Source organism: Salmo salar, chromosome ssa14, assembly GCF_905237065.1.
Source record: "Salmo salar chromosome ssa14, Ssal_v3.1, whole genome shotgun sequence".
In the NCBI taxonomy this organism is placed as follows: Eukaryota; Metazoa; Chordata; class Actinopteri; order Salmoniformes; family Salmonidae; genus Salmo; species Salmo salar.
In genome coordinates this window covers 86,648,990-86,667,563 of record NC_059455.1, presented here as the reverse complement: position 1 = coordinate 86,667,563, position 18,574 = coordinate 86,648,990, and the positions used below count along the sequence as shown (strand labels likewise).

The 18,574-nt window shown below is 43.1% G+C and overlaps 1 protein-coding gene across 1 annotated transcript in view; it reads right to left on the bottom strand.

Moving 5' to 3' along the window:
* Positions 1-17,312, bottom strand: part of LOC106570525 (juxtaposed with another zinc finger protein 1) — a 38,729-nt gene extending 21,417 nt beyond the window's left edge. Inside the window, exon 1 of the mRNA XM_014142941.2 lies at positions 16,933-17,312. Within this exon, the coding sequence (XP_013998416.1) occupies positions 16,933-17,047 (115 nt within the window). The 5' untranslated portion in view covers positions 17,048-17,312. The remainder of the gene's footprint in view (positions 1-16,932) is intronic.
* Positions 17,313-18,574: the final 1,262 nt, after the last annotated feature.

Here is an 18,574-nt window from a genome sequence, read left to right as displayed (position 1 = left end):
AGAGTAAGGTCTAACCTGATGACCTTGTCCTACTGTCACCAACAGAGTAAGGTCTAACCTGATGACCTTGTCCTACTGTCACCAACAGAGTAAGGTCTAACCTGATGACCTTGTCCTACTGTCACCAACAGAGTAAGGTCTAACCTGATGACCTTGTCCTACTGTCACCAACAGAGTAAGGTCTAACCAGATGACCTTGTCCTACTGTCACCAACAGAGTAAGGTCTAACCTGATGACCTTGTCCTACTGTCACCAACAGAGTAAGGTCTAACCTGATGACCTTGTCCTACTGTCACCAACAGAGTAAGGTCTAACCTGATGACCTTGTCCTACTGTCACCAACAGAGTAAGGTCAACAGGAACAACTTAACATTCTTTAGGAATAGAGCATCAACTGGGCAATCAACTTTAACTTTCAGAAAACCAAAGTCGTGATTTTCTATAAAAAGGCCAGGAATCAATGCAACAGACACTCCTTCCAATTAGGTAATGGTTGAACATGCCCAAATGGTACAACTACCTGGGACTACAAATCAGTGCCTCTGGTGGATTTAGTATGGGAGTGAATTCACTAAAAGAAAAAAATCTGCAAAGCTTTTTACTCCATAAAAAAATATATTTTTGAAATAAATATTCCTATCCAAATCTAGTGCTAAATATTCAAGTGTAATTTTACCAATTGCACTTTACGGAGGCACGGTTTTGGGTCCAACCTGGAATTATGATTATAAGCACTGGGAGAAAAACCCAATAGAAAATCTACATACAGAATTATAAAGAATTATCCTAAATACCCAAAAGAAAGTACTAAATAATGCATGCCGAGTGGAACTCGGATGATTCCCTTTAATTGTTAATATAAAGAAAAGGACACACATTTTGGAACCATTTTAAAATGAAGCCCCAAAACATCCTTACAATTCAAAGCACTGGAAACCCAATCAAATGTATTTATGAAGCCCTTTTTACATCAGCCAATGTCACAAAGTGCTGTACAGAAACCCAAGAGCTGAAACCTGAAAATAGTCCCATATGTCAGCTGTTAAAAATACTAAATAACCGTATTATCCAAACACACAAATCAATTAGATTGAGAATCAGATTGTAGTATCCAAACACACAAACCAACCAGAATCAGATTGTTACAGAAATGAAACCTCCTATTTGACAAATTGGGAAATTAAACAAAATCACAGAGTAAACGAAATTGCTATTTGTCCCTCAAAAGATAATACAAATTGGCAGAATATCTTTACTCTGTCAGAGATAGTAAATAAAGACAGATCCTGACCAAATACAGACTCAGCGTCTACCAATTGGCAATAGAAGAAAGGTAGACATAATGGCAACCCAAAAGTGTCTATGTAGTCACTGTATGACAGGGGAGGTAGAGACAGAGAGGCACCTTTTCCTCTACTGTGAGAAATACTTCCAAATTAAATAAGAAAATATCTCAATCAATTCCCAACTTCTGTGCATTTACTAATGACAAATAATTATTCTGGGTGAGGGAGAAACCGCAAATATTACTGCTAGATATGTATAAAGTTGTCATAGCTTGAGGAACATTCCAATTGTATATAACTTACAAGTAATACAGTGCCTTCAGAAAGTCTTCACACCCCTTGACTTTTTCCACATTTTATTGTGTTACGGTCTTACTTTAAATTGTTTACATTTAGATTTTGTGTCACTGATCTACACACAATACACCATAATGTCAAAATGGAATGTTTTTAGAAATGTTAACAAAAATGTATAAAAAATGAAAAGCTGAAATGTATTGAGTCAATAAGTATTCAAATATTTTGTTATGGCAAGCCTAAATAAGGTCAGGAGTACAAATGTGCCTAATAAATCACATAAGTTGCATGGACTCACAATAACTGTGTTTAACATGATTTTTAATTGACTACCCCATCTCTGTACCCCACACCTAATCTGTAAGGTCCCTAAATTAAGCAGTGAATTTCAAGCACAGATTCAACCACAAAGACCAGGGAGATTTTCCTCATGTTCACAAAGAAGGGCACCAATTGGTAGATGGGCAAGAAGAAGAAGAAAAAGAGCAGACATTGACTATGCATTTGAGCATGGTGCAGTTATTAATTGTACACTTTGATGGCGTATCAATACACCCAGTCACCACAAATATACAGGCACCCTTACTAAATTAGTTGCCGGAGAGAAAGGAAACCACTGAGGGATTTCACCATAAAGCCAATGGTGGTTTTAAAACAGTTACAGAGTTTAATGGCTGTGATAGGAGATAACTGTGGATGGATCAACAACATTGTAGTTACTCCACAATACTAACATAAATGACAGAGTGAAAAGAAGGATATTTCAAAACATGCATCCTGTTTGCTATAAGGCACAAAAGTAATGAATGTGTGTATGTAATTATGGTTGCGCGTATAATGGCTCACAGATGTACTACATCCAAAGCCATTACAGACCAGAGCTAGATGATCTCTGTGCCATATTTAACAGTCTCCCTTGGTGTGTGTGTGTGTGTGTGTGTGTTTGGTCTTGGCAGCACTTTGGCTTCAGACTTTCACACCTCATAATTAAGAATGAATGCATTCTATCTTGCATTTCCTCTCTCTCTCACACATATGAGGTGGTCCACTGAGGTGGTCTTAATTAGGTTTTTACTGCCCTACTTTAATCATTCTACCTGTTGCTGAGATCCAGAAACCAGAACACTTAACTTAGCCTACATACACTCTCAGAGAGAGAGGACTGAATGTGTGTGTGTATGAGAGAGAGAGGCTGGTGACTTTTTAAAAGGACAAAAAGCCAGGCCCAGCCAATGAGAATGAGTTTTCCCCCACAAAAGGGCTTTCTTACAGACATAAATACTCATCAGTTTCATCAGCTGTCCGGGTGGCTGGTCTCAGATGGTCCCGCAGGTGAAGAAGCCAGATATGGAGGACCTGGCGTGGTTACACATGGTCTGCGATTGAGGCCAGTTGGACGTACTGCCACATTTTCAAAAACGACACTGGATGCGGCTTATGGTAGAGAAATTATCATTCAATTTTCTGGCAACAGCTCTGGTGGACATTCCCGCAGTCAGCATGACAATTGCACACTCCCTCAAAACTTGAGACATCTATGACATTGTGTTGTGTGACAAAACTGCATATTTTATAATGGCCTTTTATTGTCTCCAGCACAAGGTGCACCTGTGTAATGATCATGCTGTTTAATCAGCTTCTTGGTATGCCACACCTGTCAAGTGGATGGATTATTTTGACAAAGGAGAAATGCTCACTAACAGGGATGTAAACAAATTTGTGCATAAAATTTGAGAGAAATAAGCTTTTTGTGCATATGGAACATTTCTGGGATCTTTTATTTCAGCTCATGAAACCAACACTTTACATGTTGTGTTTATATTCTTGTTCAGTATAGTTAGCATCCTATTGATTAATTATATGTCCCAAAAAATGTGCGCAAACACAGTGAATATAATGTAGACTTAACTGTTGGGGTAACTTGGGGTAAACCGCCACTGGGGGTAACACACCACCTGCCTTTACTTCTCACAGAAACCACTTAATGTCACCATACCCCACCCCCACACAAATATACTCCAAATAAAAAAAAAACATTTCTTAACTCTATTTCTTGAACTGCATTGTTGGTTAAGGGAATTTAAGTAAGCATTTCAAGGTAAGGTCTACACCTGTTGTATTCGGCGCATGTGACAAATAACATTTTGTTCGATTTTCACTGGTTGCCACTACTCTAAAAATGTCATAATTCTCATCAGAATTTTTTATTACATAACCAAAAAATATTTTGAGGTAGGGTGGCATTTTACTAATTACCTGGCAAGTTACTAATTACCTACAATTGATCCGTGTTATATTTAGCCCCACTCTCCCATATGCACTCACGGTGTATTGCAGAGCGGTAACGTGCTTAACCATGCCGCTGCTAAAAAGTCTGGGTTGAAAATGTGCAGTTCCCCCATTTTAACAAAGGCCATTAAAACTGCTGCTTTCCCTGCGATTGCAAGAATTGTTGTGCATTGACTTGTCAGAATGCAGGTTTCCCTCCCTATTGCACTCGTAACTTGAATGCGCCTCAAGAGGAATATTTCTCTCTCATAGAACACCAACTAGCTCTCACAGTCTCACGTCAGATTTAGACGTTCATCCATGTTTCTCAAACATCAAATTTCAAAGTTGTTGCAAACATTACATTTCTAAGTGTTTTAAGGTTAAGGTTAGGCATTAACTCGAATGGTTAAGTTAAGAGTAAAGATTTGGGATAGGCCTAAAACAAAAATCTGAAAACCAACTTTCTATTGCTGGATTCGAACTTGCAACCTTTGGAAGAGGCAGATGCTTACACCCATCCACAACACTCTCGGAAAACCGAAACCTACTTGAAGGTAACAGCGCTCACTGTTGCATCAAGTGGCTGGTTTCCACGTCATCTCCCGATGTCCTCAGACATGGATGGACATCGAATACCGACTTGTAACACACATGACTTGGCTGTAGAACACACAAGACCAAGCCGACTAGGTAAATATATAAACTTGTCTAATATGGGGTAGTCAGATTTTTCTATTCATTACTTATTTTGTTTGCAGAGGAAAAGTAAATGTGGACTGTTTTTGCATTTTCTAAGTACGCTTCAACAGAAATATTTTTTTAAGTTACATATTTTTATGCCGTGGCGGCAATTATTTTTGCCGTGGCGCAGTGCCACAGATAAAATGACTGCAGAGGAAACACTGAGCTCCCCAATGCCAACCACATACTGCAGCATGTTACTTATTTGGTACATAATGTTACCGCTACCGTCTCTTATGACTGAAAATAACTTCTGGACATCAGGACTGCTGTTACTCACCATGGACTGGTAGAATCCCACTTTTCCATTTAAGAGTCTGACGAGCCCGACGCGAACGATATACTGCTTTCTCGGGAACAGGCCCATATCCCCGTGATTTGCGTGAAGAGGAGGCGGAGAAAAACGGGACAAAGGGCGGGCTGCCTTCTGAGAATTCATAGGCAATCGAATAAACCCCCACTTCCCTCCATTTTGTTAGCGAACGTGCAATCTTTGGAGAATAAAATAGATGACCTACGCGCAAGATTAAACTACCAAAGGGACATTCAAAACTGTAATATCTTATGCTTCACGGAGTCGTGGCTGAACAACGACACTATCAACATACAGCCGGCTGGTTATACGCTGTACCGGCAGGATAGAACAGCGGCGTCTGGTAAGACACGGGGCGGCGGACTATGAATCTTTGTAAATAACAGCTGGTGCACGATATCTAAGGAAGTCTCGAGCTATTGCTCGCCTGAGGTAGAGAATCTCATGAAAAGCTGTAGACCACCCTATCTACCTAGAGAGTTTATCTGAATTTTTCGTAAATGTCTACATACCACCACAATCAGAGAATGGCACTAAGACAGCATTGAATGAGCTGTATTCCGCCATAAGCAAACAAGAAAATGTTCACCCAGAGGGAGTGTTATTTGTAATGCAGGGAAACTTAAATCCGTTTTAATACATTTCTATCAGCATGTTAAATGTGCAACCAGAGGGGGGGAAAAAAGAAGACAAAAACCCCAACTGTGGACCATCTTTACTCCACACACAGAGACGCATACAAGCTCTCCCTTGCCCTCCATTTGGCAAATCTGACCATAATTCTATCCTTCCGATTCCTGCTTACAAGCAAACATTTTAAGCAGGAAGCACCAGTGACTAGATCAATAAAAAAAAAAGTGGTCAGATGAAGCAGATGCTAAGCTACAGGACTGTTTTGCTAGCACAGACTGGAATATGTTCCAGGATTCTTCCGACGGCATTGAGGAGTACACCACATCAGTCAGTCATTGGCTTCATCAATAAGTGCATCGATGACGTCGTACCCACAGTGACCGTACGTACATACCCCAACCAGAAGCCATGGATTACAGCAAATACATCCGCACTGAGTTAAGGCTAGTGCTGCCGCTTTCAAGGAGCGGAACTCTATCCCGGAGGCTTATAAGAAATCCTGCTATGCCCTCTGACAAACCATCAAATAGGCAAAGCTTCAATACAGGACTAAGTTCGAATCGTACTACACTGGCTCTGACGCTCGTCAGATGTGGCAGGGTTTGCAAACCATTACAGACTACCAAGGGAAGCACAGCCAAGAGCTGCCCAGTGACACGAGCCTACCAGACGAATTAAACTACTTCTATGCTCGTTTCGAGACGAATAACACTGAAACATGCATGAGAGCACCAGTTGTTCCGGAAGACTGTGTGATCACGCTCTCCGCAGCCGATGTGAGTAAGACCTTTAAACAGGTCAACATTCACAAGGCCGCAGGGCCAGGCGGATTACCAGGACGTGTACTGCGAACATGTGCTGACCAACTGGGAAGTGTCTTCAACCTCTCCCTGTCCGAGTCTGTAATAACAACATGTTTTAAGCAGACCACCATAGTGCCTGTGCCCAAGAACAGTAAGGTAACCTGCCTAAATGACTACCGACCCGTAGCACTCACGTCTGTAGCCATGAAGTGTTTTGAAAGGCTGAACATGGCTGACATCAAGACCATTATCCCAGAAACCCTAGACCCACTCCAATTTGCATGCCGCCCCAATAAATCCACAGATGATGCAATCTCTATTGCACTCCACACTGCCCTTTCCTACCTGGACAAAAGTAACACCTATGTGAGAATGCTATTCATTGACTACAGCTCAGCGTTCAACACCATAGTGCCCTCAAAGCTCATCACGAACCTAAGGATGCTGGGACTAAACACCTCCCTCTGCAACCGGATCCTGGACTTCTTGACAGGCCGCCCCCAGGTGGTAAGGGTAGGTAACAACACATCCGCCGCGCTGATCCTCAACACAGGGGCCCCTCGGGTGCGTGCTCAGTCCCCTCCTGTACTCCCTGTTCCCTCATGACTGCACAGCCAGGCACGACTCCAACATCATCAGTAAGTTTGCCGATGACACAACAGTGGTAGGCCTGATCACAGACAATGATGGGACAGCCTATAGGGAGGAGGTCAGAGACCTGGCCGTGTGGTGCCAGGACAACAACCTCTCCCTCAACGTGATCAAGACAAAGGAGATGATTGTGGACTACAGGAAAAAGAGGAGCGAGCACGCCCCCATTCTCATCAACAGGGCTGCAGTGGAGCAGGTTGAGAGCTTCAAGTTCCTTGCTGTCCACATCACCAACAAACTACCAACTGCTCGGCCTCCGAACGCAAGGCACTACAGAGGGTACTGCGAACGGCCCAGTACATCACTGGGGCCAAGCTTCCTGCCATCCAGAACCTCTATATCAGGCAGTGTCAGAGGAAAGCCCAAAAAATTGTCAAAGACTGTTCTCTCTGCTACCGCACGGCAAGCGGTACCGGAGCGCCAAGTCTAGGTCCAAGAGGCTTCTACCCCCAAACCATAAGACTCCTGAACATCTAATCAAATGGCTACCCAGACTATTTGCATTGCCATCCCTCTCTCTTTTTTGCTGCTGCTCTCTCTTTTATTATCTATGCATAGTCACTTTAATAACCCGTACATTGACTCTGTACCGGTACCCCCCGGTAAATAGTCTCGCTATTGTTATTTTACAGCTGCTCTTTAATTACTTGTTAGTTTCATTTCTTATTGTTATCCATATTTATTTAAACTGCATTGTTGGTTCAGGGCTCGTAAGTAAGCATTTCATTTAATTTCATTTCATTCATGCGCCTGTGACTAATAAAATTTGATTTGATGTTTCAGTATGGTTAGCATGTAGCTAGCATACAGACACTTAACCCTAATTGCTCCTGTAAGTCGCTCTGGATAAGAGTGTCTGCTAAATGACTGAAATTTAAATGTTTCAGTATGGTTAGCATTTAGCTAGCATACGTACAGTTGAAGTCGGAAGTTTACATACACTTAGGTTGGAGTCATTAAAACTCATTTTTCAACCACTCCACAAATTTCTTGTTAACAAACTATAGTTTTGGCAAGATGTTAGGACATCTACTTTGTGCATGACACAAGTCATTTTTCCAAAAATCGTTTACAGACCGATTATTTCACTTATAATTCACTGTATCACAATTCCAGTGGGTCAGAAGTGTACATACACTAAGTTGACTGTGCCTTTAAACAGCTTGGAAAATTCCAGAAAATGATGTCATGGCTTTAGAAGCTTCTGATAGGCTAATTGACATCATTTGAGTCAATTGGAGGTGTACCTGTGGATGTATTTCAAGGCCTACCTTCAAACTCAGTGCCTCTTTGCTTGACATCGAAAATCAAAAGAAATCATCCAAGACCTCAGAAAAAAATAGGAGACCTCCACAAGTCTGGTTCATCCTTGGGAACAAATTTCCAAATACCTGAAGGTACCACGTTCATCTGTACTAACAATAGTACGCAAGTATAAACACCATGGGACCATGCAGCCGTCATACCGCTCAGGAAAGAGACGCGTTCTGTCTCCTAGAGATGAACGTACTTTGGTGCGAAAAGTGCAAATCAATCCCAGAACAACAACAAAGGACTGGAGGAAACAGGTACAAAAGGATCTATATCCACAGTAAAGCGTGTCCTATATCGACATAACCTGAAAGGTCTCTCAGCAAGGAAGAAGCCACTGCTCCAAAACCGCCATAAAAGAGCCAGACAACAATTTGCAACTAAACATGGGGACAAAGATCGTACTTTTTGGAGAAATGTCCTCTGGTTTGATGAAACAAAAATAGAACTGTTTGGCCATAATGACCATCGTTATGTTTGGAGGAAAAAGGGGGACACTTGCAAGCCGAAGACTACCATCCCAACCATGAAGCACGGGGGTGACAGCAGCATCATGTTGTGGGGGTGCTTTGCTGCAGGAGGGACTGGTGCACTTCACAAAATAGATGGCATCATGAGGATGGAAAATGATGTAGATATATTGAAGCAACATCTCAAGACATCAGTCGGGATGTTAAAGCTTGGTCGCAAATGGGTCTTCCAAATGGACAATGACCCCAAGCATACTTCCAAAGTTGTGGCAAAATGGCTTAAGGACAACAAAGTCAAGGTATTGGAGTGGCCATCACAAAGCCCGGACCTCATTCCTATCGAAAATTTGTGGGCAGAACTAAAAAAGCATGTGCGAGCAAGGAGGCCTACAAACCTGACTCCGTTACACCAGCTCTGTCAGGAGGAATGGGCCAAAATTCACCAACTTATGGTGGGAAGCTTGTGGAATGCTACCCTAAATGTTTGACCCAAGTTAAACAATTTAAAGGCAATGCTACCAAATACTAATTGAGTGTATGTAAACTTCTGACCCACTGGGAATGTGATGAAAGAAATAAAAGCTGAAATAAATCATTCTCTCTACTATTATTCTGATATTTCACATTCACTGACCTAAGACAGGGAATTTTTACAAGGATTAAATGTCAGGAATTGTGAAAAACTGAGTTTAAATGTATTTGGCTAAGGTGAATGTAAACTTCCGACTTCAACTGAATATATATATATTTGGGTATAATGTGTATATTTATGTTGTATATACAGGGCACATTTGTAAAAAGAGACCTTGCAAAGGTAAATGGCCTGACTTAACTATATGCATTTGTTCGCCATCTTTGTGTCAAGCTCCCCAATGCTAACGATATACTGCAGTATGTTTAATTACGGTTAACATGTAGCTAGCCTAGAACAATGCTTACCAATAGCTTGAGGAGGGGATTATGTAAACCAGGTGCTGAGCGGGAGAGCAATAAATGTTCCCCAACTTTATGGCTTCCGTTCACCTAGCAGGACAGGAAGCAACTACACTCTTGATACCACCACTGTAACAAGAAGGGGTACACACTTAGGGCGAACGCGCGCACACATACACACACAGGTCTGTTGGTTCTATCATATCTAATATTTTGTATCATAGCTGTCACACTGGTCTAGTTCTCCCCTAAAGACAGTGTGTGTGAGCGTGTATATTTGTGTGTGTCTATATGGATGTGTGTATAAGACCAGTAAGTTGGGAGCACAAGGGAGTCATAAATATACTCTAAATTAGCGTTCCTGTCATTAAATCAGCTACACATCAAACAGAACTCTTCTCATTTCAACACAACATTGCTTTTCTGACCAACAGTCTACTACTGCCTCCTACTGGTCAAAGATAAGGCCACACCAAATCAAATCTTATTGGTCACATACACATATTTAGCAGATGTTATTGCGGGTGTAGCGAAATGCTTGTAAAAAACGTTCAGGGCTAATAATGTAAGAAATAACACACAAAAAACTAAATACTGCAAAGTTGCTAAGGAGCTAAAGCAGAGCTGCCATGTCTGTCGGCGCCATCTTCCACCAGTGTGTGTGTGTGTGTGTGTGTGTGTGTGTGTGTGTGTGTGTGTGTGTGTGTGTGTGTGTGTGTGTGTGTGTGTGTGTGTGTGTGTCTAGCGGGTGTGTCAAAGTAGGCCAAGAATGCTGGTCTTGTTTTCCAGACTGCTAATTAAGCCACAGAGAGTGTTTTAATGTGTTTCTGAAACAGCAGGTCACCGGATGGAGAGAGGGAAGAGAGAAAAACGAGGAGAGTGGGGAAAGAGAGGGAGGGGAGAGGGGGGGTACATCCCTCTATAATTAGACTTCCCAGTGCATGGTGAGGCGCTCCAGCCCTGCGACTTCCGATGATGTGAGTGTGTATGTACAGTGGGGGGGAAAAGTATTTGATCCCCTGCTGATTTTGTATGTTTGCCCACTGCCAAAGAAATGATCAGTCTATAATTTTAATTTTAGGTTTATTTGAAGTGAGAGACAGAATAACAACAAAAATATTGAGAAAAACACATGTCAAAAATGTTATAAATTGAATTGCATTTTAATGAGGGAAATAAGTATTTGACCCCCTTTCAAATCAGAAAGATTTCTGGCTCCCAGGTATCTTTTATACAGGTAACGAGCTGAGATTAGGAGCACACTCTTAAAGGGAGTGCTCCTAACCGCAGCTTGTAACCTGTATAAAATACACCTGTCCACAGAAGCAATCAATCAGATTCCAAACTCTCCACCATGGCCAAGACCAAAGAGCTCTCCAAGGATGTCAGGGACAAGATTGTAGACCTACACAAGGCTGGAATGGGCTACAAGACCATCGCCAAGCAGCTTGGTTAGAAGGTGACAACATTTGGTGCGATTATTCGCAAATGGAAGAAACACAAAAGAACTGTCAAATCTCCCTCGGCCTGGGGCTCAATGCAAGATCTCACCTCGTGGAATTGCAATGATCATGAGAACGGTGAGGAATCAGCCCAGAACTACATGGGAGGATCTTGTCAATGATCTCAAGGCAGCTGGGACCATAGTCACCAAGAAAACAATTGGTAACACACTACGCCGTGGAGGACTGAAATCCTCCAGCGCCCGCAAGGTCCCCCTGCTCAAGAAAGCACATATACATGCCCGTCTGAAGTTTTCCAATGAACATCTGAATGATTCAGAGGACAACTGGGTGAAAGTGTTGTGGTCAGATGAGACCAAAATGGAGCTCTTTGGCATCAACTCAACTCGCCGTGTTTGGAGGAGGAGGAATGCTGCCTATGACCCCAAGAACACCATCCCCACCGTCAAACATGGAGGTGGAAACATTATGCTCTGGGGTGTTTTTCTGCTAAGAGGACAGGACAACTTCACCGCATCAAAGGGACGATGGACGGGGCCATATACCGTCAAATCTTGGGTCAGAACCTCCTTCCCTCAGCCAGGGCATTGAAAATGGGTCGTGGATGGGTATTCCAGCATGACAATGACCCAAAACACACGGCCAAGGCAACAAAGGAGTGGCTCAAGAAGAAGCACATTAAGGTCCTGGAGTGGCCTAGTCAGTCTCCAGACCTTAATACCATAGAAAATCTGTGGAGGGAGCTGAAGGTTTGAGTTGCCAAACGTCAGCCTCGAAACCTTAATGACTTGGAGAAGATCTGCAAAGAGGAGTGGGACAAAATCCCTCCTGAGATGTGTGCAAACCTGGTGGCCAACTACAAGAAACGTCTGACCTCTGTGATTGCCAACAAGGGTTTTGCAACCAAGTACTAAGTCATGTTTTGCAGAGGGGTCAAATACTTATTTCCTTCATTAAAATGCAAATCAATTTATAACATTTTTGACATGCGTTTTTCTTGATTTTTTTGTTGTTATTCTGTCTCTCACTGTTCATATAAACCAATAAAATTATAGACTGATAATTTCTTTGTCAGTGGGCAAATGTACAAAATCAGCAGGGGATCAAATACTTTTTTCCCTTACTGTATATGTATCGGGGTGGTGTATTTTCCAGTCTTGGACACACTAATTGCCTCTTTACACCCAGACAGGTCATTTCGAGCACACACACACACACACACACACACACACACACACACACACACACACACACACACACACACACACACACACACACACACACACACACACACACGTTATTCTATGTTATTCTACCCCCTTACCATAACCACTTACCCTAATTGTAATCCTAACCCTAACTCCTAAGCTTAAAATAGCCTTTGTCCTCAGAATTGTCCATGTTTTACTATCCTTGTGGGGAATAAGGGGGATTTTAGGTCCCCAGAATGATAGAAAAACGAACCCACTCACAAACAAGGACACAGACTCCTTCCGTGTAGTGTCCCACCTCAGCATTGAGGGAGAGAGGAATTGTTAATCAACACACCAGGCATCAACAACAAACACAAACATGGACCCTGTTCAAATACTTATACAGTGCACCCTTCCTACCCACCTCCCTTCATGTCCTGGATTAAATCACTAATCTGACACTGACTAGGTTGACATGACTAAATGTACATGACTGGTTTAGTAAACTATGCTGTAGTGGAGTCATTGCTTTCACATCCTACACACAATACGTAATCACACAAGACCACATAGGCATACTCCAAAAATGTAGTTGAGAAAAAAAACACAACGCAGAAAAGGAAGCCCCTGAACAGAGTTGTTTGCTGTGAACAGAAACAGCAAATGATGCCATAGTCAGTAAGAGCTCAACAGAACAGTGAGAGAAAACAAAAGGTGCTATACTGACACCTTCTGGACACAGGTGGATATGCAGGACCTATACCGTCATTACATTATAGTTGCAGAATCTCGGATACACAAGCTTAGCTTACAACATACAGCAGTAACTGAGAACAGTTGTACTGGCAACACTTTGGGAAGCACTATGTATAGGTGGTGTATGCTTCTCTTTCTCTGTTCCCCTCTCCCTCACACTCTACCCAATTCAATTCAAAGGGCTTTATTGGCATGGGAAACATATGTTTACATTGCCAAAGCAAGTGATATATATATATATATATATATATTTTAAACATTACACTCAAAAAAGTTGCAAAGGAATAGAGACATTTCAAATGTCATTATGGCTATATACAGTGTTGTAACAAGGTAAAACTGGTGGGAGAGGGGAAGTGGTGGTTTTAGGTGAGAGGCAGGTATCTACTTGTTCAGGTAAAGACAACAGAACACTGCTAGTCTGGCACACAGCTAGACAAGGATGACATCACTACATTCCTTTTCTCTGACTTCACACAGAGAGAGAGGGACAGATAGGTCTTTCTAACTTAGAGACACGATCATAGATGTAGCCTACATACAGGACAAACAGTAATCTCAGAAACACTCCCACACACGCAGGTACACACAGAGTCCTTAGGGATCCTGAACGTCCGATCATTTCTCCCATAGACTTCATGTCTATGGTGGGATGGCACTTTGAAAGCAAGAATTCTTTAGAGGAGGCACCGTTAATATTGATGATGGAGTTCCTTTTCAAAATACTGCAACACAACCTTGCATGATGCCACTGAATAAACTCTATCAATGGTACTGGAGTTCCAGCGGATGATGAACAGCATACTATTAGATTCTGACTCTAGAGGGCAGCGTTGTATCTCTAAATATGGACTTCCCACTTGCTGCAGCTGAACGTGTCTGAGTCCTGGGGAAAATCTCAATTGGTTTTCCTTGCCTCTTTTTGAAAAAAGGTCAAAGGTAATCGAGGAGCAGCGGCGAGAACAGGAAACATGGAAACGAATGCACTTGTATGAAATAAGGTTGTCCTCCGATCGTGCGTCATCAGACGGGACTCGAAAGAGTAAGTGATGGTACAGGAGGCAGACGAGCAGGCATCCTAACGAGACTACATTAGCGAGCAAATAAACCTCTTCTACCCTCTGTTCTATTGGCGAAAGTAGTCACTAGAGAACAAACTGGACGAGCTCCGTTCGAGACTATCCTATCAACAGGACCTGAAGAACTGTAATATTCTATGTTACTTGGAGTCGTGGCTGAAAAAGGACAACGATAAAATACACTACATGCCCAAAAGTATGTGGACACACCTTCAAATTGCTGGATTCGTCTATTTTAGCCAGACCCGTTGCTGACAGGTGTATAAAAATCAAACACACAGCCACACAGCCATCTCCATAGACAAACATTGGCAGTAGAATAGCCCGTACTAAAGAGCTCAGTGACTTTCAACGTGGCACCGTCATAGGATGCCCCCTTTCCAACAAGTCAGTTCGTCAAATTTCTGCCCTGCTAGAGCTGCCCCAGTCAACTGTAAGTGCTGTTATTGTGAAGTGGAAATGTCTAGGAGCAACAACGGCTCAGTCGCAAAGTGGTAGGCCACACAAGCTCAGTAGAACGGGACCGCTGAGTGCTGAAGTGAGTAAAAGTCACCTGTCGTCGGCTGCAACACTCACTATCAAGTTCCAAACTGCCTCTGGAAGAAACGTCAGCACAAGAACTATTCGTTGGGAGCTTCATGAAATGGGTTTCCATGGCCGAGCAGCCGCACACAAGCCTAAGATCACCATGTGCAATGCCAAGTGTCGGCTGGAGTGGTGTAAAGCTCGCCGCCATTGGACTCTGGAGCAGCGGAAATGCATTCTCTGGAGTGATGAACCACGCTTTAGCATCTGGCAGTCCGACGGACGAATCTGGGTTTGGTGGATGCCAGCAGGACGCCACCTTCCCGAATGCATAGTGCCAATAATTTCCCCTGGTGGACAACTGAACCAGGCATATCAGCAATCTCCCCTGGTGGACAACCGGGCATATCAGCAATCTCCCCTGGTGGACAACCAGTCATATCAGCAATCTCCCCTGGTGGACAACCAGTCATATCAGCAATCTCCCCTGGTGGACAACCAGGCATATCAGCAATCTCCCCTGGTGGACAACCGGGCATATCAGCAATCTCCCCTGGTGGACAACCAGTCATATCAGCAATCTCCCCTGGTGGACAACCAGTCATATCAGCAATCTCCCCTGGTGGACAACCAGTCATATCAGCAATCTCCCCTGGTGGACAACCAGTCATATCAGCAATCTCCCCTGGTGGACAACCAGTCATATCAGCAATCTCCCCTGGTGGACAACCGGGCATATCAGCAATCTCCCCTGGTGGACAACCGGGCATATCAGCAATCTCCCCTGGTGGACAACCAGTCATATCAGCAATCTCCCCTGGTGGACAACCAGTCATATCAGCAATCTCCCCTGGTGGACAACCGGGCATATCAGCAATCTCCCCTGGTGGACAACCAGTCATATCAGCAATCTCCCCTGGTGGACAACCAGTCATATCAGCAATCTCCCCTGGTGGACAACCAGTCATATCAGCAATCTCCCCTTGTGGACAACCAGTCATATCAGTAATTAAATGAGTCTGTTCGCCTGTACGGAGAATATTCCTCTTCTGTATTGTAGTTACTGATTGGGTAACAATTGAATGGTGGACATGCTGCAGGGAAACAGCAGAAGAAGAACCAAAGACAAATAGAAACACACACACTCCTTGCTGGGTGGACAGATCTAATGAGAGTATTGATCTGATGATGTGTTATTAATGGTGTCAGTCATTGTAGAGATGCAGCAGTAGGGTCAACTCATTGACCCCACTGATCAGACTGGTAACCCCTGTAGACCGTTTTGCATGGCTTATTGGGTTGCACGATGAGTCGATTGTTGACAAGAGTAGCATTTTAGCTAAGCCTAACTATTTTCCTAACCCTACCCTCATTCTCCTAACCTGCCACGTTAATTGTCCTAACCTGCTATGTAAACATTAAAGTGACATGTGGTGCACCTGGCTATGGCTGGTCTAACCAATAATGGGGCGCTGATGTTACACCCCATCCCTGTTGATCCACACACTTATTTCGCAACGCCCACTTTCAGAAACCAAGTCTACAGTTAACCAAACACTACCGTTTCGTTGTTGCAAATCAACAGACTGGCAAAAATACATATAGTAAGCGCAAACAACTTTGCTGACACAAATATCTTAACATTTTAGTTGACAACAAAATAATTTGATCAACTTTGACTTGCAAAGATACCTGATATGTTGGCTACTATACTAAACTAGCGGCATTTTGTCGTCTAGGTGTGACTGAGTCAAACCAATTAGCTATAATTTACACCTACATCATTTTTTATGCATTTTCAGGGTGAGAACGTCTGTGCACATGGGGTGACAATGTCGAGAGTAAATTCCCCTATTCTAATCCACGAGCAGTGCTCCGCTGCATTGCAACACGGGCCTAAACGTAAACACAGCGACCAATGCAAAACCTCTGCCTGGCTAGACACGGCTAGCCTAGCCACCTATGATAACGGTAGCTTTATAAATAACTACACAATAACACAAAACTAAACTCATCCCAGGGAAAACTTGGTTTCCCCATTTTTATTCTGGACACAAAGATAGCTAATACATTTATTTGCAGCGAGCCGAGTCAGAAAATGTAACAACCAGGCATTCCGTATAGCGGAATGAAATGGAACCGTGTTCTTCTAGCCTAGCATTAGCCTAGCTAGCTATGCAACCTCTCCTCTCCCTCCGTGACTCACCGATGTGATTGTCCTCGATGTGGACGATTAGCTCGGCCAGAGACTCGAACTGGAGCCCACAACCCCCGAACCTGCAGGAGTTGGAGAAGAAAGACGCGGCGGCGATGCCTGTCATGGTTGCTGGCTAGTGCATTCACTGGGAGTTCGGTAGCCGGGGCGGTGCGAGGCGGGGTCCGGGGAAGGAGCGGGGCAGAGCGGGGAGCAGCGTAGCAGACACCGGGCAGCCAGGCAGGACACAACAGCAGCTGGGGGAGCAGGAGGGACTGAGGGGTAAAAGAGGGAGGGGACGACGGCCTTACGTCATGTATTTACCTGTTGCTTTTGTGAATGTATGTAAATGTTCCAGCGGGGAAGACTTTGCATTCCTCTCCAAAAATGCATTAACAAGGTTGTTGAATCACTAACTAGAGAGAGAGAAAGAGGTGGGCCTCTAGATACCTCCTGAAGCATGGCTGGGGAGGCACTCTCCACTGAGAAACAGGGGCTTGGACCATCAAGTCAAGTCACCAGAGGGTCTGATTAACTCAATCATTTATTATAGGCTACATGTACTAGATTAGAATAGTCTGATTAGGCTAAATTATATTAAGTCTTTACCCTTAGATTGAAGGTTCAGTGTGGAGCCTTAATGTCACCGCAAATACAACCACCAGGTATACATAACAATAACGTGTGTGTGCGTGTGAATAAAAGCATTAGAGGGATGTTACAGTAATGAAAGCATCAGCCTATTGACTAAGGTATCAATTACATCCATAATGTTTACTGATTAATGTTCCTCCATTATAAGCCTAAATGCAATAGAGGAGTGAGCTCTGTGTGTGTGTGTGTGTGTGTGTGTGTGTGTGTGTGTGTGTGTGTGTGTGTGTGTGTGTGTGTGTGTGTGTGTGTGTGTGTGTGTGTGGATTTGTGTGTGTCTGTGAGCGTGTGTTGGTTAGAGAGAGGGGAGAATGTCCATTAAATCATAGAGCTTGACCAACCAAGGGCAGTGATCGATGGTTAATCGACCGTTAAACTGGGAGTCATAAACCACTGACCAGTGACTTCAGTCAACATCCCAAGGAACAGGGAACACAGCCACACATTTTCCAGACTGCTCTCTGACCAAACAAGCATGTGAACACACACACAAATACACACAAACACATATACACACACAAGCACACTACAACGCGCACAAACAACACACCAGGCACATGCAGTCACCAGTGGTGTAAACTACCTATGTACAAATACTTTAAAGTACTACTTAAGTAGTTTTTGGGGAGGGTATACATACTTTACTATTTATATTTTTTGACAACTTTGACTTTTACTCCACTTCATTCCCAAACAAAATATAGTACTTTTTACTCCATACATTTTCCCTGACGCCCAAAAGTACTCGTTACATTTAGAATGCTTAGCAGGACAGGAAAATGGTCCAATTCACACACTTATCAAGAGAACATCCCTGGTCATCCCTACTGCCTCTGATCTGGCGGACTCACTAAACACACATGCTTATTTTGGAAATGATGTCTGAGTGTTGGAGTGTGACCCTGGCTATCCATAAAAAATCTGGTTTGCATAATACAAGGAATGTGAAATAATTTTACTTTTACTTTTGATACATAAGTATATTTTAACAATTAAATGTACT